Source organism: Limulus polyphemus, unplaced genomic scaffold (assembly GCF_000517525.1).
Source record: "Limulus polyphemus unplaced genomic scaffold, Limulus_polyphemus-2.1.2 Scaffold1900, whole genome shotgun sequence".
Lineage (NCBI taxonomy): Eukaryota > Metazoa > Arthropoda > Merostomata > Xiphosura > Limulidae > Limulus > Limulus polyphemus.
In genome coordinates, this window is record NW_013667510.1 from 61,625 (window position 1) to 80,974 (window position 19,350).

The following is a 19,350-nucleotide window of genomic DNA, read 5'->3' on the forward strand; positions in this document are numbered from 1 at the left end:
GCCACTGGAGATGCATTATTCCTGAAGATAAAAAAAAAAGATGCCAAATTAATTAACAATTTCACAAAAGCTCACAACCAGGTGCTGCTCCCATAAGGTGGAGACAGAATACGACTGAATATGCTTTAATGTATACCCCCTCTGTAGTAGCACAAACTATCATATAAAACGTTGCTCAATGCTATAAAAGTTTATTTAAAACATCTATTAGTAGAATTAAAATCATAATACAATTTATAATAGAAAAAAAATCAGTTAAGTTATAGTGAGTAGATTGGGCTAGTTCATCAGCTGGATGCTTTCACTGTTAAATGTCGTCTTTTGGAAGAAGCTGGGTTGCTAGCGTAAGCCCAAATATAAATATATATATATATATATATATATATATTAAACATCATTTTAGTTTATGGTAGCATTAATGTAAGCCATGATCTATCAGTTCATGTATGGGATATTCTTCATGCTGTGTTGTAAAACCTTAATGAGTAAATGTTAAGAACTGTAAAATATGAGATTGAATATATACGAAGAGTTTAGATATGCAACATTTAATATGAGAAGCTCCATAAAGTTGAGTTGCCTATGGTATTATAGTGATGAATATGCAGCATTTTGACTTAAAAGACCCATAGATATAAAGTGTTCCATTCACAAATAAAAAAATTTTGTAAAATTGTTTGAAGTAAATAATGGCTAGGTTTTTTTAGGTTTTCATATAGTAATTTGTAATGGTTTTTACTTAATAATGAACCAAATTTAACTTCATAAGGTTTTTTGTGAAATCAGCAGAAAAAAAAGTTATTTTCTCAAAATGGCAAAATACAGAACATTTTGTCCAAAATTCTTCTTGGACACTTTATAAAATCATAACTAAATAAATACTACAGTTAAAAACAATAATCATTTTTATTTGAGACTGATCTACAGTCATCATTATGCCCACCATTTTTTGACACCCTAAAGCATCTTCAGGAGTGTAGATCACAAGATCATTCCATTATTTATACTTTCATCATATTTTAATTTGCATGTTTTTTACAGGATATCCTAGCATCTACATACATTCTTCTCTGCAAAACCCTCATTCTTTTTTTAATACATTATTATTTTTCTTAAATTTAAGTATTTCCAATGATATATGTTCTTGTGATCAGGAGACCTGAAGATCATGCATTAGTGTCAAAACACGTTGAGCTTATTGTTATTGTAGGTCAGTTCCAAATAAAAATGCTAATTGTGCATCTAAATATATATATAAATAAAAGCAAAAGTCTAAACTTTATGGTTTATTTTCTTTGTACATGTTTTGTGGGAGAGGGCAAGTAGATTTTTAATAATAAAAAGCAGATTTTTCTAGCATTTTGTTCCTTGCACAAGAAGTTTTTCAAAACTTCTACACCTTTGTTTAGGTTAGCATAAAAAATCATATTACATTTTTGTTTGTAATTGCTGAAACTACAAATGTTTATCTAGTTAACCAAGTTTAAATAAAGTTAATGTTAAGTTAGTACGTATGACTACTTCATTAAGGTAGACTCTCCATATTGTCATTAATCATTATACTGCAATATACAATGTCACAAGTTTCTTTAGATGCTTGTGTTGTATAGATTGTCTAATCTTGTGATTCAGTTGCTCTCAAATGTTATTTTAGTTATTTTTTATTTTATTATCACTTTTTTGATTTTTGATAAATTTATATTTACTCAAACATGCTATATGTAGTTTAGTGGGTGGTTGCTTAGATTGTGAGCCAGCAGGGGAATCTACAAAATCTTGAAGTAATTGGAAGATATATTTTAAGACTGTATGCTATCATTATGAATTCAGTCATGGCACATATATAAACTGATTACTCTCAAACAAAAACTTGGTGCTACAGGCTATTTTCTTAGAAGGAAAAGTGTGTTTGAATATATGATTGAACTGTTTGTATGTATCTGAAATCAAACTTTGTGTTTCAGCCATGATGGCACAGATTCTCCACCGAGCTCAAAAGATGTTGTGGTGATCATTAGTAATTTCAGGAGTCATGTGATTAAAGTTCGGGTAGGTTGAAATGCACTGCTTGCTTTTTCTACAAACGTATGTATTCCAGATATTAAAGTTTATTACATGTTTAAACTAAATAAAATTGTAGTATAAGAAACATCAGATAAAACAGCTTGAACAAGGTATAACATCATTCAAAAGTGAAAATTTAGATTATTCACCAACTATAGTGTGGAATTTCTTTAAAGTAAATATAACATCTAATTTTCACACTTAAATGACTTTACAAAAGTTTATCAGTTTTAATGAAATTAGGTGGGAGTTGCCTTAAGCTAGTGGCATGCAAACTTCTTAAGCAGATGCACAAGAAAAACAGTCAGTGTGGAGTGTGGACAAAGTCCTTATCATATAATCTTAATTTTTAATAATTACTTTGTTCAAGACTAAAATACAATTTTCAGAAGAAAAATTTACTTTGTTTTAATATGAACTGTGCTGGTGCATAATGATGTCATCATGCAACGAAAGCCATCTACCAGTAGGAGGACTACACAACCTCCATGTGCAGTAACTCCTCCTATGCACTTACACTTATTGTGACTTCATTTCTTTTCCCTGGCACTGAATGACACAGTCATGTTTGAAATTTATTCAATTTCAACTTGCTGAGATTTGCATTAGTTAATGAAACTTTTTTTTTTTGTTATACTTTGGACTTTGTCCTCATTTCTTCATTTTGCTACTATGAATTCACGAGTTAATTTAACTTCTACCTACTCCATGTGAGTGAATAAATATCACACAGTGGGCCTGTGACGGCCATTGTACAACAGGTTAGGTCCATTATGCATGCTGGACCTTCTGTTTCCATCCATTCTTCTGATATCCCTTCTTCTCAAAATTGAAATCAAACCTGAGGAAAGCAGATTGCCTATTCCTCACTACTAGTCAAGGAAAGCTCTCCACCTTAGTGAAAAACCACAGTAAATGGAACAAACTGTCAGAAGTCTGATATCAGAGAAACTAGTTTCGACACATTTGTGTGTCCTCTTGAGTCTCACATTATTGTGTTCTTTTATCATTATTACTCTCAACCTTCCACTTTATTTCAAGACTTGATCACAAAGGTATTTTCCATTCTTTCTCTTTCACCCATGTCTTATAACACCTCGCATTCTTTAGTTTACAACCCTAATCCTCATGATTATTTCATTTTTCCTCCTTCACTTGACATCAGTGTTCATGCTGACTCCTTTCTGGAACAACTTCATATCTTTAACCTTCTGCCTCCTTGCATATCTGACTCTCTTGTCTAGGCTTATAGCCATTCTAATTTTCCCTTTCTTGATTTTAAATCTTTGGAATCTCTTTTTTTTTTTTTTATTTTTTTACCTGTTTGGGGAGTGAACTCCTTGTCATCTGTTTCACTCTCCAGTGTTCAATTTTTCATGCTCCTTTTTTTTTTGCCTAGGTGTCTTCAGTGGTTTTCCTAACTCTTTAGAATAACAGGCTCAAGCAACCTGACACCAGTCCTCACTGTTTTCTTTGGTTTCTTCTATCTTCCAGGCCTTCCTCTTCCACTTGCTGTAAGGTTCACTGCATGACTATCCTGTTGGTTTGGAACCCATGAGAGCCCATCTGTTGTGGTTGCAGTACTCTGATCACAGTTTTCTGCTGACATATGGGTTCTCCAAAGCCTTCCCCACAGACTCCACTTCTCATCCTATTTCATTTTTTCCTCCCAATGTGTCTATCTTCAATGTCTTGAGGAAATGGTATCGAGTCTTTTGGACAAACATGCCATAGAGGATATATGACCCTTGTTTAGAATTTTACTCTTGTCTCTCTGTGGTTCCCAAGAAGACTGGGGACTGGCATCTGGTAATTGATTTTTCCTTTCTCAATCACTTTGTGGTTGTTCCATACTTTCAAACAGAAACTTTCTTTCTCTCCATTGGTCCTTCCCACCCAGACTGTGGATAACCAAAGCTGATGTTTTAAATGTATTGCTTTGCATCCTGGCTGCCTTGTCCTTCAGATGCTTTCTGTGCTTCATCCACCGAGATTGCATATTCCATTCTCTTAGGAAGATAGATAATCTGTGTGAGGAGGAACCTATAGGAAGTGCATTTTCAGATAAGGAAAATGATAACTTCAATGTGAATAGAAATATTTGTGTGTTTCTTGACTTTAAAATGTTATTTAAGATAGGAGAAAATATATCTGTGCTTTCCTATATGTATTGAATTAATTGTATGTGAACAGCATTTGTGCTTTGCACCAGCCAAATTTCTGTGAAGGTATATTGAGTATACATAGTAATAATGCCAAATGTTCTTTGTGTATCTTTATGAAATTTAGTAAACTTTCAGTAAACGTTACAAGTACATTGTACATAAAAAATCATAACTTTTAATAAGTTATTTTTACTAAATATTTGTCCATAAGTTTACTAAACCAGCTTGTCTCAGTATCTGACTATCCTGAGTACAATATGATTTTGATGTTAAGATTAAAAATACTTTTTTTTTATTCCTCAGTTTCATATTTAATTTAGACAACTTCTAGAACCTTCTGTATAAATATCAAAAGTTTTTTTTTCAGTAAAACCATATATTTTATGTTATTTTATCTACTCTAACACTAACTGAAGTAGACAGCAGTATAGAGTAAAATGAAAAGTTGAAAAATAAATATACCTAAATTGTTCTTTATTTTCTTTCTAGAATGACTGCATAATGTAATAGACAATTAAACTATTTATTCTTACAGCCAAAGCTAATAAGCTTTTCATATCTGAGTTCATTTAGTTTTATTGCTTTACAGCTGCAGTTAGACTCTCACATAATATACTGAAAACCATTTTTAATAACAGCTGGACAGCTTTGTGTAAACAAACAGTGGGGTTACAAGCACTTCAGAATTGAATTACAACCACACCACACAATGTACACATGCTAGGATGTTGAGTATCATAAGAAATGTTTTTATTTAATTTTTTTCATCTAAATTTTCTTATCTATAATAATAATTTGGTTATTTTTTTAGATAAATAAAAACATACATAAAAAACAACAAGAAATTTAATACATATGTCGGTGCTTGGGCCTTTCTTTCAGCATTGACAGACAAAGCACTCTTAACCCTACCTTTCTTTAACAGTGTTGGTGGTCCAAATTTTTTTAAATGTGCATCTTAGGACACAAAGAATTATCATGAACTAAAATTAGAATGCCCTAAAACAACAATAATTTAAGTCATTCTAACTAATATATGTAAATAGGTTAAAAAATTCCATTAGCTGGCCAAGCAGAACACCACAAAAGTAAGCATTCAAACTGAGGCTAAATATTTCTTAACTTGGCACCTGAGCAAACTGTCCTTCTAACGAAGTTTCTAAAGAACAATATGCTCTTTCTGTTGGCTATAAATAATCCAATAGCAAATGTCAGAGAAGAGTTATTGACATTTTTTGAAAGAAGGGATGAGCTAGAAGAGCCATGGCATGTGGATGTGACTTTTTTGTTTGTATTTCACTGAATTGGCCCGGCATGGCCAGGTGGTTAGGGCACTCGACTCGCAATCTGAGGGTCGTGGGTTCAAATCCCCGTCACACCAAACATGCTCGCCCTTTTGGCCATGGGGGCATTATAAGGTTATGGTCAATCCCACTAATCGTTAGTAAAAAGAGTAGCCCAAGAGTTGGCGGTGGGTGTTGATGACTAGCTGCCTTCCCTCTAGTCTTACACTGCTAAATTAGGGAAGGCTAGTGCAGATAGCCCTCGTGTAGCCTTGCTCGAAATTCAAAACAAACAAACCAAACTCACTGAATCATGGGAGTTGGATGATATAAGATTTCATTATGGTTTAACAATGTCTATAGTATACGTGTGTTATTGGTGGTACACTCCAAAAATTATGTAAGGGTAGAAGAAAAGAAAATCTAAAATGGGCAGTTTGGACCAAAGAAATGTGACTTGTAACAGAGAACTGGAGATTAAGAATTTATTTAGATATTTCCTTTAAAATTAAGAAATTAAAACTTATAACATAGTTTATAATTCAGGATTTATTTGATGCTATGTTTATTGACTTGCATTGATAATAAAGTTGTTTATTCAAATTTTAAATATAACTAAAAAAAAATGGTTGTAACATGTACTTTGACCCAGCTGTACACATAGAGTTAATTCAAACGTTTATCAAATACACTTGTTTATATAGGTGAACAAGAAATCAGGAAAACTCCATCAAGAGTTATTGAATGATGATGATGATAATGATGATGGGAGCATATGGAACTCAATAACAAGGTATACTGAATTTCTAAACCAACCCTTTTAAAAATCTGTTTGTGTGATGTTTGACTTATAAATAAAGTAGTAGTAGTGAAAGATTTGTGGATGTCATTCGTATACACATGTATTTAGATTTAGTTTGTTGTACTAAGTAAAACATGTTTTTTTAGTTTAAGAAAATGACTAGAAAGGTAAGAAAAAAAGTATTGGAATTTTTGCATTAAGTTTACTGTGTGTCTGAAATGTTAAAGTACAGCATTGCTATAATGCCAAGGCTGAAAGGTACTAGTGAACAAATGCTTTTCTTGCTTGCTCATGTCTTTTCATATAAGCTTTCATCCTTGAGCATATATTTCTTACTCTGGCTCTTTTTATTTTGGAACATGCATGCACACCCAAACCATGCTGCTTGGCTACATGAGGTATTGGTGTATATATATATTAACATAATTTTTGTCAGTCGCTCAATGCTATTTTGTCAGGTGATAATTATCTTTTTCATTGTATTTGACATTAGGTTAGATCGAATATTTTTATATAAATAAAAATTCTACATTTTATAGTTTACCATTTAATTGAATTGTCCATGTTTGAAGACTTTTGTTGTACCATAGTGTGAAGAATGTTCAAGATTTCTTATTATCCTTAATAATCAGATTAAAAAGCTAAAGTGTTGTTAGTTATAGAAGATTGAGGAAAAGTTCAAATATCCATGTTTTGTACATACGAGTATGTAGGTCTGGAAAATTGGGGGGTGGGGGTGAAAATAATATGGCCACCCTGTAATTTAGAGAAGAATAAGATGTGAAAGGATACTGAATTGAAAAAATTTAACTTTTTTTTTTAAGCTCAGATACTAATACATAAAGGGTTTAAAATATTTTTGTTCAGTTATAACAATTAGCAAATATTGATTATTCAGAACAATAACTTCAATGTTTTGTCCAGTAGCTTAAGTTTCTCCAGAACAACATGTTTTTATAGATAATAATATTTTACATCATGCACTATAAAATTCTCAATGAAAATACAAGTATAAAAAATCATAAAATGTTGTGGTATCTTTATTTAGTTAGTGAGAAAGTCAGTCATAATAAACAACTTTTGTAAACTAAGAGTGCTATGTATAATTTCATGTTCCAGAACATTGTTATGTTCAGTTTTCTTCTTGTAAAAAATGTGACTCATTAAGTTGAAGTTTGAAAAGAAGGGAATCAGAAAATGATTTGAAAATTGTGTATTGTAACATATTTTCCTATACAATCTTGCTAGAAAGCTATGTATGCATGCTGATATTGTAGCTGCTTTAATTTGCTTATTCTGTGCTTTTAGTAGCTGTTTGAAAGAAATTTAGAGAAGACTCATGGTGTGTTTTTTTATTTTGTTTCATATATTTACATATCTTCAATATTATTTGTTGGGGTGTTTTAAGTGATTTTATTTAATTCTTGACACTAAGAACTTTGGCACAACCCCTTCACGCAAATGGATTCTTACTTTAAAAAAATGCAGATTTTTGTGTGTGTTTTCATGGATGTTTCTCCCTAATGACTCTGGGAAACTAAGAAAAAAAATGTAACCACTAAACAACAATTAAAAGGGAGAAATATTTTTATATACTTGATAAAATTTCTGTGTATGGTAAAATAAAAATATACGCTTTGAGGAAACCTAGTGTGTGCATGTGTGTGATTTAAGTTTGTGATGGTAGTTTTGTTTATTTCTCTTTAGGGTAGACTTTTATTCTTACTTGTTTTATCATTAATTTGCAAGCAGCATGCCAGTAATTGGTGGAATTGTAGCAGAGTGGAGAAATATTTGGAACGATATTTACAGGTATATGTTTCTGCTCTCTTATGTTCTAGTATAACCAAGAGTATTTTCTCAGTGCTTGCTGGGGCTGCGTATGTTCTGCATGACAGTTAAAGTGAGCCTAAAGAACCATTAACCTGTAATTGTTTTGAATTAGCATGGAACAGAACTGCATGAATGTATAAGTGAAATTATAACTTTCTAATCTGCATGGTTATTGAGGTTATGTTGTTAAAATAAAGAATACTTCATTGGTTTTTGTTTGGATTGTATTGCAGATGTATTTCTTGCATTTTGGGAGGTCCATTTCTCATACAGAAATGAAGAATGAAGGATATTGACACATACAATTAATAGTAGAACTTCAAGGAAAATGAATATATAAATTTGCATTTTATATAAATTTCTTAATTAACAACCAAATTATGAGACTTTTCATGGGGTCTAAAAGCCAAGAAAATGTTCTGTTATTTATTATATTCAGAGCATTTTTATTTCTGATAATTTGAAGTTTGGTTATGTTAAGCTAGGTTTACATTTTTTTTACCTACAATTGAAAATGCAAAATATTTATAGAGCATTAAATAAAAATTGCAGTTTTTATGCTTAGTTTCACTTTGCCTTAACTGGCAGCTCCTAAAGTACCACCTATATAAGTGAACAAGTTAACATTAACTTGTAATTAATATAAATATGTACTGATATATAAGATTTAATACAAACTTGCAAATGTGACAACCAATAAATCTAATATTTTATGGTAGAGTAGTTGCATATGTTACAGAGATAAAGTATAACAGGGTACACTGCATTAAAATAATCTTCATACAGGACTTTATATTGGAGACCTTTACAAGCAATAATATTTTTGTTTCTGTGCTTGTTAAACTTTGGAAGCATACTTGTGTATGTTGAACTAACAATCTGTAGTAATGCTTTGTATCTAAAGCAGCCTTATTTTATTTGTCAAATATCAACCTTAATAGGAGTTCTTGCATCAGAATTACTTACCATTGGTCATTAGAGCAGTTGCATCGATATTTCTTTCACTGCTGTAAATAGAAATAATTTGTTTGTGCTGCATGTATAAACCTTACTTTTCAATGTTGTGACATAAACCTTGTCATATATACCATCAAGAAGTAGTTAAATTTAGTTAAATGTTAGTGAAAGATTAGAATTTCTGTTATTTTTACTGGGTTGATATTACTCTATTAGTAATAACAATTAAAATATATGATGGGCACATCAAGGGATTCTCTTTTATTCAAATGTAGCTATATATGGAAACCTTTATTTCTGGATTGGGGCATACATCTGAAAATTGATAAAGTGATTTTTTGTTTCCTTTCTCAGTACAGAAAGGCTATGTATATTTCATAAAACTTGTAGAAATCAATAGGTAATCCAAGATACATAACAATATTGTGATCAGTAAGCACTTTTCAGCAAAGCAAAAATGAAAAAAATTACAACTTTTAGTTTTCCTACTGTAAAGAATCTCACCTGTAAACAATGCACCTGGCATATTTTGTTATTATTACTATGCTATTATTCTTCCTATACTTGAGTATAGATTTATATTTCCTAAGTCACTATGGCCCCTTTGAAATATGATGGTTCATGTTTTCTTTCTAACATGATTTTCCTTCTTTGTCAATAGTTCTTTTACTAGGGCCCTTTGTTACCACCCTTTTATGATGTCACAATTCAATTGTTTTAAAATTCAGTTGACAGGCCGAACTATTTTTATCGCAATAGTATCTGTGTATAATTCACTTACGTTGTCGCTTTAGTTACTGCAGTTGTATCCTGAACTTCCAATAATCGTCTGCTCTTTGTACTTCCAATAATCATCTGCCTTTTGTCAAAGTCCACACAGATGGGTTCAATTAGTTTAGTACACCCTTTGAGGAGACAATTTATTATCCTAATCTCTTTCAAACTGTTAATCTCACTCTAACATATCAACTTTTAGGCCATTCACTTCCACCATGGTTAAATTTACATTTTCTTTTAACTTTTCTCTGACCGAACTTCTCTTTCATGTGACTTTTACTCTGTTTCTACTTGTCTGCTCGCAGCTACTTGTACGTCTATCACTTAGGCCTAGAAAGCTCCATAGACTCAACAGCAATGGATTGCACACAACATTCGTAAGCCTCGACATCAATGAATTACAAACACAGAATAAATAAATTAATTAATAATACTACCTACACTGAACAGTCTTTTATATCTGACAGAGTGCAGGAAATGCCTTCTTTTTAGCCAATAAAAATGTCCAAAAAATTTCAGTTCAAATTAAGAAAAATTGGATTGGTTAGTTATTGTTTTTCAACAAAAATGTCTCCCACTGGCTCGTGAGGGGCCTGTTAACTAAAAACAAGTTATATTTCTTAGATATAAATTGATTTTGAACAATAATATTTTAACAAAACTAATGTTACCTACCTAGCTTAACAAAAGTAATAATGACACCATTTTGAAAAATGATCCTTGGTCACTAATAAATCTTTATCAGTTTTACTTCTTTTTTTTTATATTTATTTACTGTAAGTAGTGATGATAACTGCAATCAGTATAATAAAGTTCTAAATGAAATATGTTAATGAATATCAAACTGGCTGGATATATAAAATGAAACTTTCTGATCAACAATAAAAAATAAATTCTAAAACAAAATGATTTTTTTTTTTTTGAGATAGTGTCTCAAAACAAAATCTTGTGAATATCAGAATTTGAGAAGTTATTGAAATACTAAATCAAATTATATAGATTTTATAATTAGTTAATTATAATTTGGTTAAGTGTTTCCACTGAGAAGAGGAACAAAATCAGAGTTTACCAGTGACACCTCTCTGGTCTAGTAAGGATTAATGCCTGGTTCAACTTCTTTGATCTTAGTGTCTTGCTTTACTTCAGGTGGATATAAGCTCCTCTTCTGGTGGTTTACTATATGCCTGATTTCTGTATGGGTATGAGTGGTTTAATTATTGAAGTATTTTTAGACCAGTTAATGGTCTTCTCTGTTAGTTTTACGTTCAGTTGTTTATATTTTTACCTCTGGAGAATAACACTAAGTAACAAGTGTGGCCTACGTTCCTCTTTCTACTTACTGTATGTTACTTTAAGAATGCAAATATTACCACCTGGCTAATTGTGTTAGTGTATGGAGAAGTAGCAATGGAAGATTGTTTCTATAGCAAAATATAATTTGATTATAATGTTATGTTAAGTAGGTGAACTGCGTGATGTAGAAGTAAAAACATCTGAGAACCTATTTGATTTAAGAACTTCATTTGTTTAGTTTTTGCATAAATAGTTTGTTCGTGTACTAGCCGTGCCATAGACTAGGATTTGTGTTGTAGCAAATTGATTTATAAAATTTGTGTTGCGAGATATTTAAAATATGCTTTTAACTCCTTCTTCGTGATTAACAAATTGTAATGCTTTTTATTCTTAACATAAATAGAGCTTTTGCATATTTTAACTAAGCCACATAGTGATTGGTGCCTTGCATGCATGTTCGTCTCACAAATATTTAATGGAATTTCATAACCATGTAGTTACCTCATCGTTTTATAATTTGTTTAAATACATTATTGGTAATATATCAATCCTGTAATTGAATTCTTTATATATATTTTAAAATGATATATGATAATTTTTGTGAAAAAACTGTTGTATATTTAAGATATTGTGTTTAAGTAGTGGTTATTCACTAAAAGATAGAGCAAATACAGGATGTGGTACAAAAAATATTAGTCAACCATTCTCAGTCAGGTACAGATTATTTAACATTTATGCCACATTGTACAGTAGTCATTTTTTTATATTTATCGATATATTCCTTTTACCGATTCAATTTGATAATTCTTAGCATTAAAAAAGCCTTAATCAAAATATATTTTTAAATTATAAGTTGAAAATGTTGAAAAATATTAGTTTTTTTTAGAAGGGTTAAAAAACATAATTTTGTATCAAAGATTCATGTAGTTTCTTCCCACATTGTTGATTTAATAGCAGAATAAGTAATTTTATAAACTGATTTCTTATGTGATGTCACAAAGATTTTAAATTTGTTATGTTATTGATAGGCTTTTACAGCTTTTTTTTTTTCTATAGTTCTAAGGACATTGTTTATTGAGATTAAATTATGAGGCTAAACTTTATAAGTACAACTTCCAGGTGATAAGTGGATGTGCATTTAATCTTTTTAGTAATTGGTAGTTCTTAAGTTACCTGTTGTGTTAAAATTAGTCTTGAGTAATCTTTGGTTTATATTAAAAACTAGTAATTTTAAAAGAAAATTGAAAAATATACATTTCCTTATTTTCTGTAATGTAGTTTACTCTAAAGCAATAGAATCTGTATTTAACAAGAATATACGGGCTTTCAAAACATAGCTGATAAATTTGATGACGAGGAACCCACTTTGAGACTAATAATGGCTGGAGACGGCTTAAATGGGTAATGAAGAAAAACTTTAATATAAGTTTAATATAAGTTTCGACAAAACCTTGTCGAAACGTTGTACATTTGCTGTCATGTTAAACTTATATTAAAGTTTTTCTTCATAGCTGATAAAGTAATACACGAAAATATTGGGAGAAAGCCTAAAAAACATATTTATGAAACTTTTAAGGAAGAATGATTTTGTGAAAATTTTAAGAATAAAGTTATTGGAGGTCATGCATCAGAAATTTACAAAGACATTATATCTAATGTAAAAGACATATACTACTGTATGAACCATTACCTAACACCTTTTTCATGCTATTATGTGAAAAATTGTGTAACTTTCTTTTCATCAGCTAGTGTTTCTCCAAACTTCTCAACTATTTGTATTCATATAGTTTAAGTAGTGTGGTTAGCACATTAAACTTTAAATATTATTGTTTAAAAGAAAAAGCTATATAAGTTAAACAATATGATTATATATTGTATTTCAGTAAGTTTTCTGGAGAAAAGAAAGATAAAGATGAAGAAGAGGAAGACAAACTCAACATCTTTTCCCTAGCTTCGGGACATTTGTATGAAAGGTTGTTAAGGTATGTTGCACTGTTGAACTTTAACGTAGGTTAACATCTTTTATAAAGTCTTATAAAACAGATTGTGCAGATGAATGTGATGTGATAAACTTACAGAACTTTGGTTTTTCACATTCCATGATGTCTATATGTTGTTATGAGCACTAGCTAATAAACCAACAGTTTTTCTCTTAGTTTTGGTTTCAAGAAATCTTACTACCAACTTCTTGTGTTAGCATTCTTAGCTGTTCAAAAAATATTTATCTAGTCAGAATGTTAGAACTTTGTGTTCTTAGAAATTTGTAATGTTCTTTAAGCACTATTAAAGAAAAATAATTAATGAAACAAAATTGTATTTGTATTTTATTAATATTGGAGGAACAGCCTCTCTTTACTTCTCAGAATGATCAAAGATACATATTGTTAAAATAAAGTTTTTATTTTTATATGTCATTTATAAATAGTATTGAAAAATGAAAAAGAGTGACTCATGACAGTATATTAATTGTTCTTTTTGTTGTTGTTGATAGGATCATGATGTTGAGTGTAATAAAGAACACAAAAACTCCAGTGAAGTTCTGGTTTTTAAAGAACTATCTCTCTCCAAATATTAAAGTAAGTACTGGAGTACATCCGCTTGACTGTTTTATATACAGAAGTCAGAAACAGCAATCTAATAAATATAGATTTTTTTCAGCAGTTATGAATAATGCAATCATGAGTACTTTTCTGTTTCTTTAATTTTTCAAATCTGTGTGTGATGTGAAAGAATTATTTTGAAGCTAACAGAAATTTCCAATACAGATGTGTGTGGCATTTTGTTTTGTTTTTTTATACATATGCACGTGTAATAGTTCATAATCCGTATAATAATTCTGATAGTGTAGTTAGTTTGCTCTAACAAAAAGTTTCTGAAACTATATAATCGTTGAAACTAAAAATTCAGTCATCTATAACAGTTTGTATTAAAGTTAACTTTAAAATGATGGATGAATTTTATTTAATAAACTTTTCACCTCTGACTATTATTTATGTACAGATAGGATTCTATCTTACATTACTCAACATCCTTAGTATGTTGAATAAAGAACAATGCTTCTTGATATCATCTACTTTCTAATACTTAAGTAAAATATGTAGTCTGGAACTATTATCAAGTCTGTTAAGATTTATTGTTTGTGTTTATTTTGTGGTCAGATTTATTTCTGAAATAATCAAATGTAGCAATATAAGTATAGAGTGTCTAGTTTGTGGTTCTAACTAAAATGAGAAAAATAAAGAGTAACATGTCTAACAAATCAAAATATGTTTATTACATAAGGTATAATTGAGGCTATAGTTCATTAGACAAAGTCAGAAAGTGAATTTTTCATAAAATAGTTTTTTTGTAAGATAAGTGTTGAAAATATTAAAGGTTATTATTTTCTGTTTGTTTCTAAGGATTTCTTGCCATACATGTCTAAAAAATATGGGTTTGAATATGAACTGGTTGAGTATAAGTGGCCTCGCTGGTTGAATCAGCAAACTGAAAAACAGCGTATTATTTGGGGGTGAGTATTTTGCCTTCTTTCATTTTAAAGTTTGTTCCATATGAAATTTGTTATTTAAGGTTATTCCTTTTTAACCATTCTGTGAAGTTTTTCTTGAACATTTCTTTATTTATTTATGAACGCAAGATATTCAGGTCTAGTAATGTCAGAAAGAAAATCATTGTTAGTAAAATGGAATAAAATTGTAATCAGAAAAGAAATGGAAGCACTGAGTTTTGATCATTCAATTGTTACTCCCCTTCAGCTCCACTAACTATTACAGAGAAGTTGGTTATAATAATGCCACTATATATGTGGGATAATAGTCGCAATATGTAAAAAAAAAAGGTTAGTTTTTATTCTTGGTAGAATTCATCTACAGATACAAGTTAAATGGATTTTAAATCTGTTACAGACATAATCAAGTTGTTTCATTTTACAGATGTCATTCTCAAGAATCATTCATTTGTTATCTAGAAATTTACTTGTCCTTGCATTTCAAAGGAATAATCACCAGGTGGTTATATTGACTTGTATAAAAGAACACACGTCACTAGGTGGTTATCTACTTGTATAAAAGGACACACATCACTAGGTGGTTATCTACTTGTATAAAAGGACACACATCACTAGGTGGTTATCTACTTGTATAAAAGGATGTGCATCACTAGGTGGTTATATTGACTTGTATAAGAGGACACGTCACTAGGTGGTTATATTGACTTGTATAAGAGGATACACGTCACTAGGTGGTTATCTACTTGTATAAAAGGACACACGTCACTAGGTGGTTATCTACTTGTATAAAAGGACACACATCACTAGGTGGTTATCTACTTGTATAAAAGGACACACTTCACTAGGTGGTTATCTACTTGTATAAAAGGACACACTTCACTAGGTGGTTATCTACATGTATAAAAGAACACACGTCACTTGGTGGTTATCTACTTGTATGTAAGGACACACTTGTAGGAAACCTATTAGGCATCACATGACATAAACAAATATAATGTTTCTATTCCTATTTATACCTGATAGTGGAGCTGAGTGACAGCAGTTATTAAAAATTTGAGAATGTCTTGCTATTCTTCAACTGAAATCAATTTTAAATCAGCAGAAGTTGGTACTCCATTCTTCTGCTCAGAATGTAAGCTTGTTTCGTTTTAATAGGGGATATTTTTTTAAGAAAAGCCAAAGGTTTATGCAAGTCTTTTTTTTTTTTTCCCCAGATACAAGATTCTATTCTTAGATGTACTTTTTCCCCTGGATGTGAAGAAAATAATTTTTGTAGATGCTGACCAGGTGAGTAAAAAAATTGGTGGAATTCATTCAGAACACCGTTATACAATTGAAATCTGTAGAGGTTACGTACAAAAGATTAAGGGAACTGTTATTATATACAGCCATATTTTCAGCCCTATCTAAACCTTTGCTAAAAATACTCAACTTAGAGATCATGTTTATAAATATTCACTAATAAACAGACAATGTTGTGTCCAGCACAAAAATTATAAATGAAGAAAATATAAAAGAAATGTTCCATATATAACATGGTGAAGGAGTAGCTTCATATTGTTCTCTAGAACTAATTGTCTATTTCTTTTTTTTAATTTTGATATTCATAAAGTTACATTGATTAAAAGTAATACAATGTCAGAAATTAAATGAGAATTACAATTTTTTCACATGCTGATTAAAATATTGTTCAATACACACACACTCCTTAACTCTTTCAGCATGGGCTTGGTCCCTGGGATCGACCTCATAACCATTTTGTGCTTGTTATAGTTTCATGCTATAACTTTTAAATTAGTAAGTAAATATTAACGAAATTTGGCAGATTATCAGTAAACATTACAATGCTCTTATATGCAAAATATAAATTTTTTTTTAATTATTAATTCTTAAGGTATATAAAGCAATGTTTTTCTCGTGTCTATTTTTTCTTTTCACATGTTGCCTATCTATCATGCCAAGTAATATTCATTTTAATATTAAAAATACTTTTATGCATCAGAAAATTTTGAAATTTCACATGCAAAATCTTTATAATGTCGAGATAGTTATCAAATGTTTCTTAAGAAAAAACTTTATATTTTATCTGTTATTTGCAGTAATTTATCTGTGTATGGGTTCGGTAGATTTGACCGATCTTGCAACCACCATAAAAAATTAAGAAATAAATATAAATTATGCCTTATTCTAGCTTGTCAGTATCAGTAATTTAAGTTTCTAATTCGTTTAAAACTATAGACTTAGTATTTTGACTTCACAAACATCTAATTTGAATCAGTGCTGCATTCAGCATACCACGTGACACACAAAAATCGATGTTTATCTGTTTTTTTTTAAATTGAGTAATATATAGTACTAAAATTTGAATTATAATCTACAATTTGATACCAAACTTATTGACGTAAATTCATGAAATAGTAGTTCAATAAAATTTTGAATGCGAGTCAACAAATGCGATGACATGGCCTTTCAGAGTGAACCGTGACCCATCTCAAAAGGGTTAATTGAATGCGTATCACCTTAAAAACTACCTTATTCTGTTTGGCTGTTTATGAGATGATGGGATGAAAAAAATATCTACTCAGACCAAAATATAATCTATAATGCATACCTATTGGTTTCACATTAATTATTGATGTAATCAAAAAACAACTTGGGTCTGAAAAAAAAAAGATGTGGCCAAAAAAAGGATTGAGCATGTGACTTAAAGGAGTGAAACCAAAATTGGGGGCCAAACTGGTAGCTACACTTATAGCATTGATAAGAATTTTACAGCAAATATTTATTTGTTAGTTAGCCATGCTGGATTTTTTGTTCAACTTTGGGCATGATGGTGGGTAAAACAAAACATGCGGCCTAGCAAACTAATTATTATTTGGAACAGACTTGTACTTTCCAGAACCAACCAGATTCTGTAAAATATAAGGTAGTAGCTTTTCCTCTCTAAAACTGTTAATAATTTCATGTATAATAACACCATGGAATCTAAATTAACAGCTTCTTGTCATCAAGCATTATTATTAACCTGATTGCATAAGCTAATATCACGTGACACTAAACACTCTTTAATTAGGAGAGTTTCATAAAATTTAGCAAATTTATGCTTAAAAATTGGCAATGAAATAATAACCATCCACCCATATGATTCTTTTGAAAACTTGAGCTGGAAACTATTAATGTAGTTTGCTTGGCCTAACCAATACTTGTATATCTGCATGTCCTTTCACCCTACAATTTTGCTGCTCTAAATCAGCTGTCTTTAATCCAAATGACAAAAAAAAAAGGTCCACCTTTGCTCTTAGATGAGACTGTAGTCAAAATTTCAAACTGATAGCTCGCATTGACTTTTTGCATAGGTGTGCACAAAAGTTTTGGTCAAAAGTGAGTGGTTTTTGTTAAATAACTTTGCACATGTGGCTTATATTTAGACCAAATTTGACATATAATTGTAGGCTGTAAAGGTTTATTAAGTGTACCAAACTTGAAAAAACATCCATGAAAAGTTAAGTATGTTTTTCTGTCAAACATATTTCCGTACTTTTGGTGTGAATAAAAAAAAAAGGAAATTCAATCAAAATTGGAGATTTTATATTTTGTGGATTGTCTTGAAATTTGGTATGTAAAGTAAGGGTCCAGTGGAACACATCTGCTGAAAATATGTGATAGTTTGGGTTAGTATATGTTTTAACCTTTCGCTGTGTAATCAGATTTCATGGTCAGTTCCCAATCAGTGTCATTTTTCTATCAAAAGATATTGTATAGTAGCTGTATATATATATATATTACACATTGTGTTATATAAGACACATTTGCATTGTATAACTTGACATCAATAACTCATAAATTATGGTAAAAGCAGGGAAAATACAACAATCAGCTGATATTTCTGTGCATTGGTGCCTTCCATCATTTGCCGGCTTGGGCCCTTACTGAGGGATTGTTTGTACTTGTGTTTCCCACTCATGCTCCCAGATGGCAGCACACCCAGTGTTTAAGCAATTGATTCAAGCTAGTATAGGTTTGTCACTTTCAGTTGTAGGAGGGAAATATTTTTGACAGCCATTGAGAAAAGTCGACCTTCGCTATCAACAGCAGTCAATCTTCCATCAACTGTAGTTGCTTTCCATGGTGAATGGTTAAGATGTTGCAAAAATAACTATGTACAGATTGAAACTACAGAGTACTTGCTGCAAATCCGTATTTATAATATAAAAAGCTTGTAATTAGAGGTTTTAGAAGGTATTTGAATTTGTTCTTAGCTTTTGAAGTTTTAAAATTGTGTGAAATTTGTTCATTTTAACACTGCTATCTAAAGCTATGCTATGCTATTCCTGAAGTATATGAAGCAGCAGAACTTGGTAAGATTTAGCTTTGATTTTACATTGAAAATTGATGTTTATGTAAATGAAAAGTAAACAGAATTTTTACAAAGAAAGCTATTTTTCATGAGTAAGGATTAAAAATTAGATCAAACAGTTGTGATTTTTTTGTAATTTGTATTTCAAAATCTGCATGATTAGGTAATGTTTTTATTTTTGAATAGAAATTTTAAATTGACATGTGGCAAATATACTCACAGAAAAAATATTTGGCAATATATTACTAAATGCTTAGTTCATTATAAAGTATTAGTATTATTAAGCTTTATATATATATATATATATATAA

General features: G+C 30.4%; 1 protein-coding gene across 4 annotated transcripts in view; it reads left to right on the plus strand.

Annotated features, from left to right (window-relative positions):
• The window catches only part of LOC106465303 (UDP-glucose:glycoprotein glucosyltransferase 1-like), an 88,753-nt gene that overhangs the window by 60,085 nt on the left and 9,318 nt on the right, over positions 1 to 19,350 (plus strand). For 3 of the 4 annotated variants that reach the window (XM_013925510.2, XM_013925509.2, XM_022393170.1), the window contains 7 exons: positions 1,965 to 2,049; positions 6,217 to 6,305; positions 8,067 to 8,126; positions 13,058 to 13,156; positions 13,666 to 13,750; positions 14,576 to 14,685; positions 15,897 to 15,969. In XM_013925510.2, the coding sequence (XP_013780964.1) occupies positions 1,965 to 2,049; positions 6,217 to 6,305; positions 8,067 to 8,126; positions 13,058 to 13,156; positions 13,666 to 13,750; positions 14,576 to 14,685; positions 15,897 to 15,969 (601 nt within the window). The remainder of the gene's footprint in view (positions 1 to 1,964; positions 2,050 to 6,216; positions 6,306 to 8,066; positions 8,127 to 13,057; positions 13,157 to 13,665; positions 13,751 to 14,575; positions 14,686 to 15,896; positions 15,970 to 19,350) is intronic. The other variant, XM_013925511.2, reaches the window with a different exon arrangement.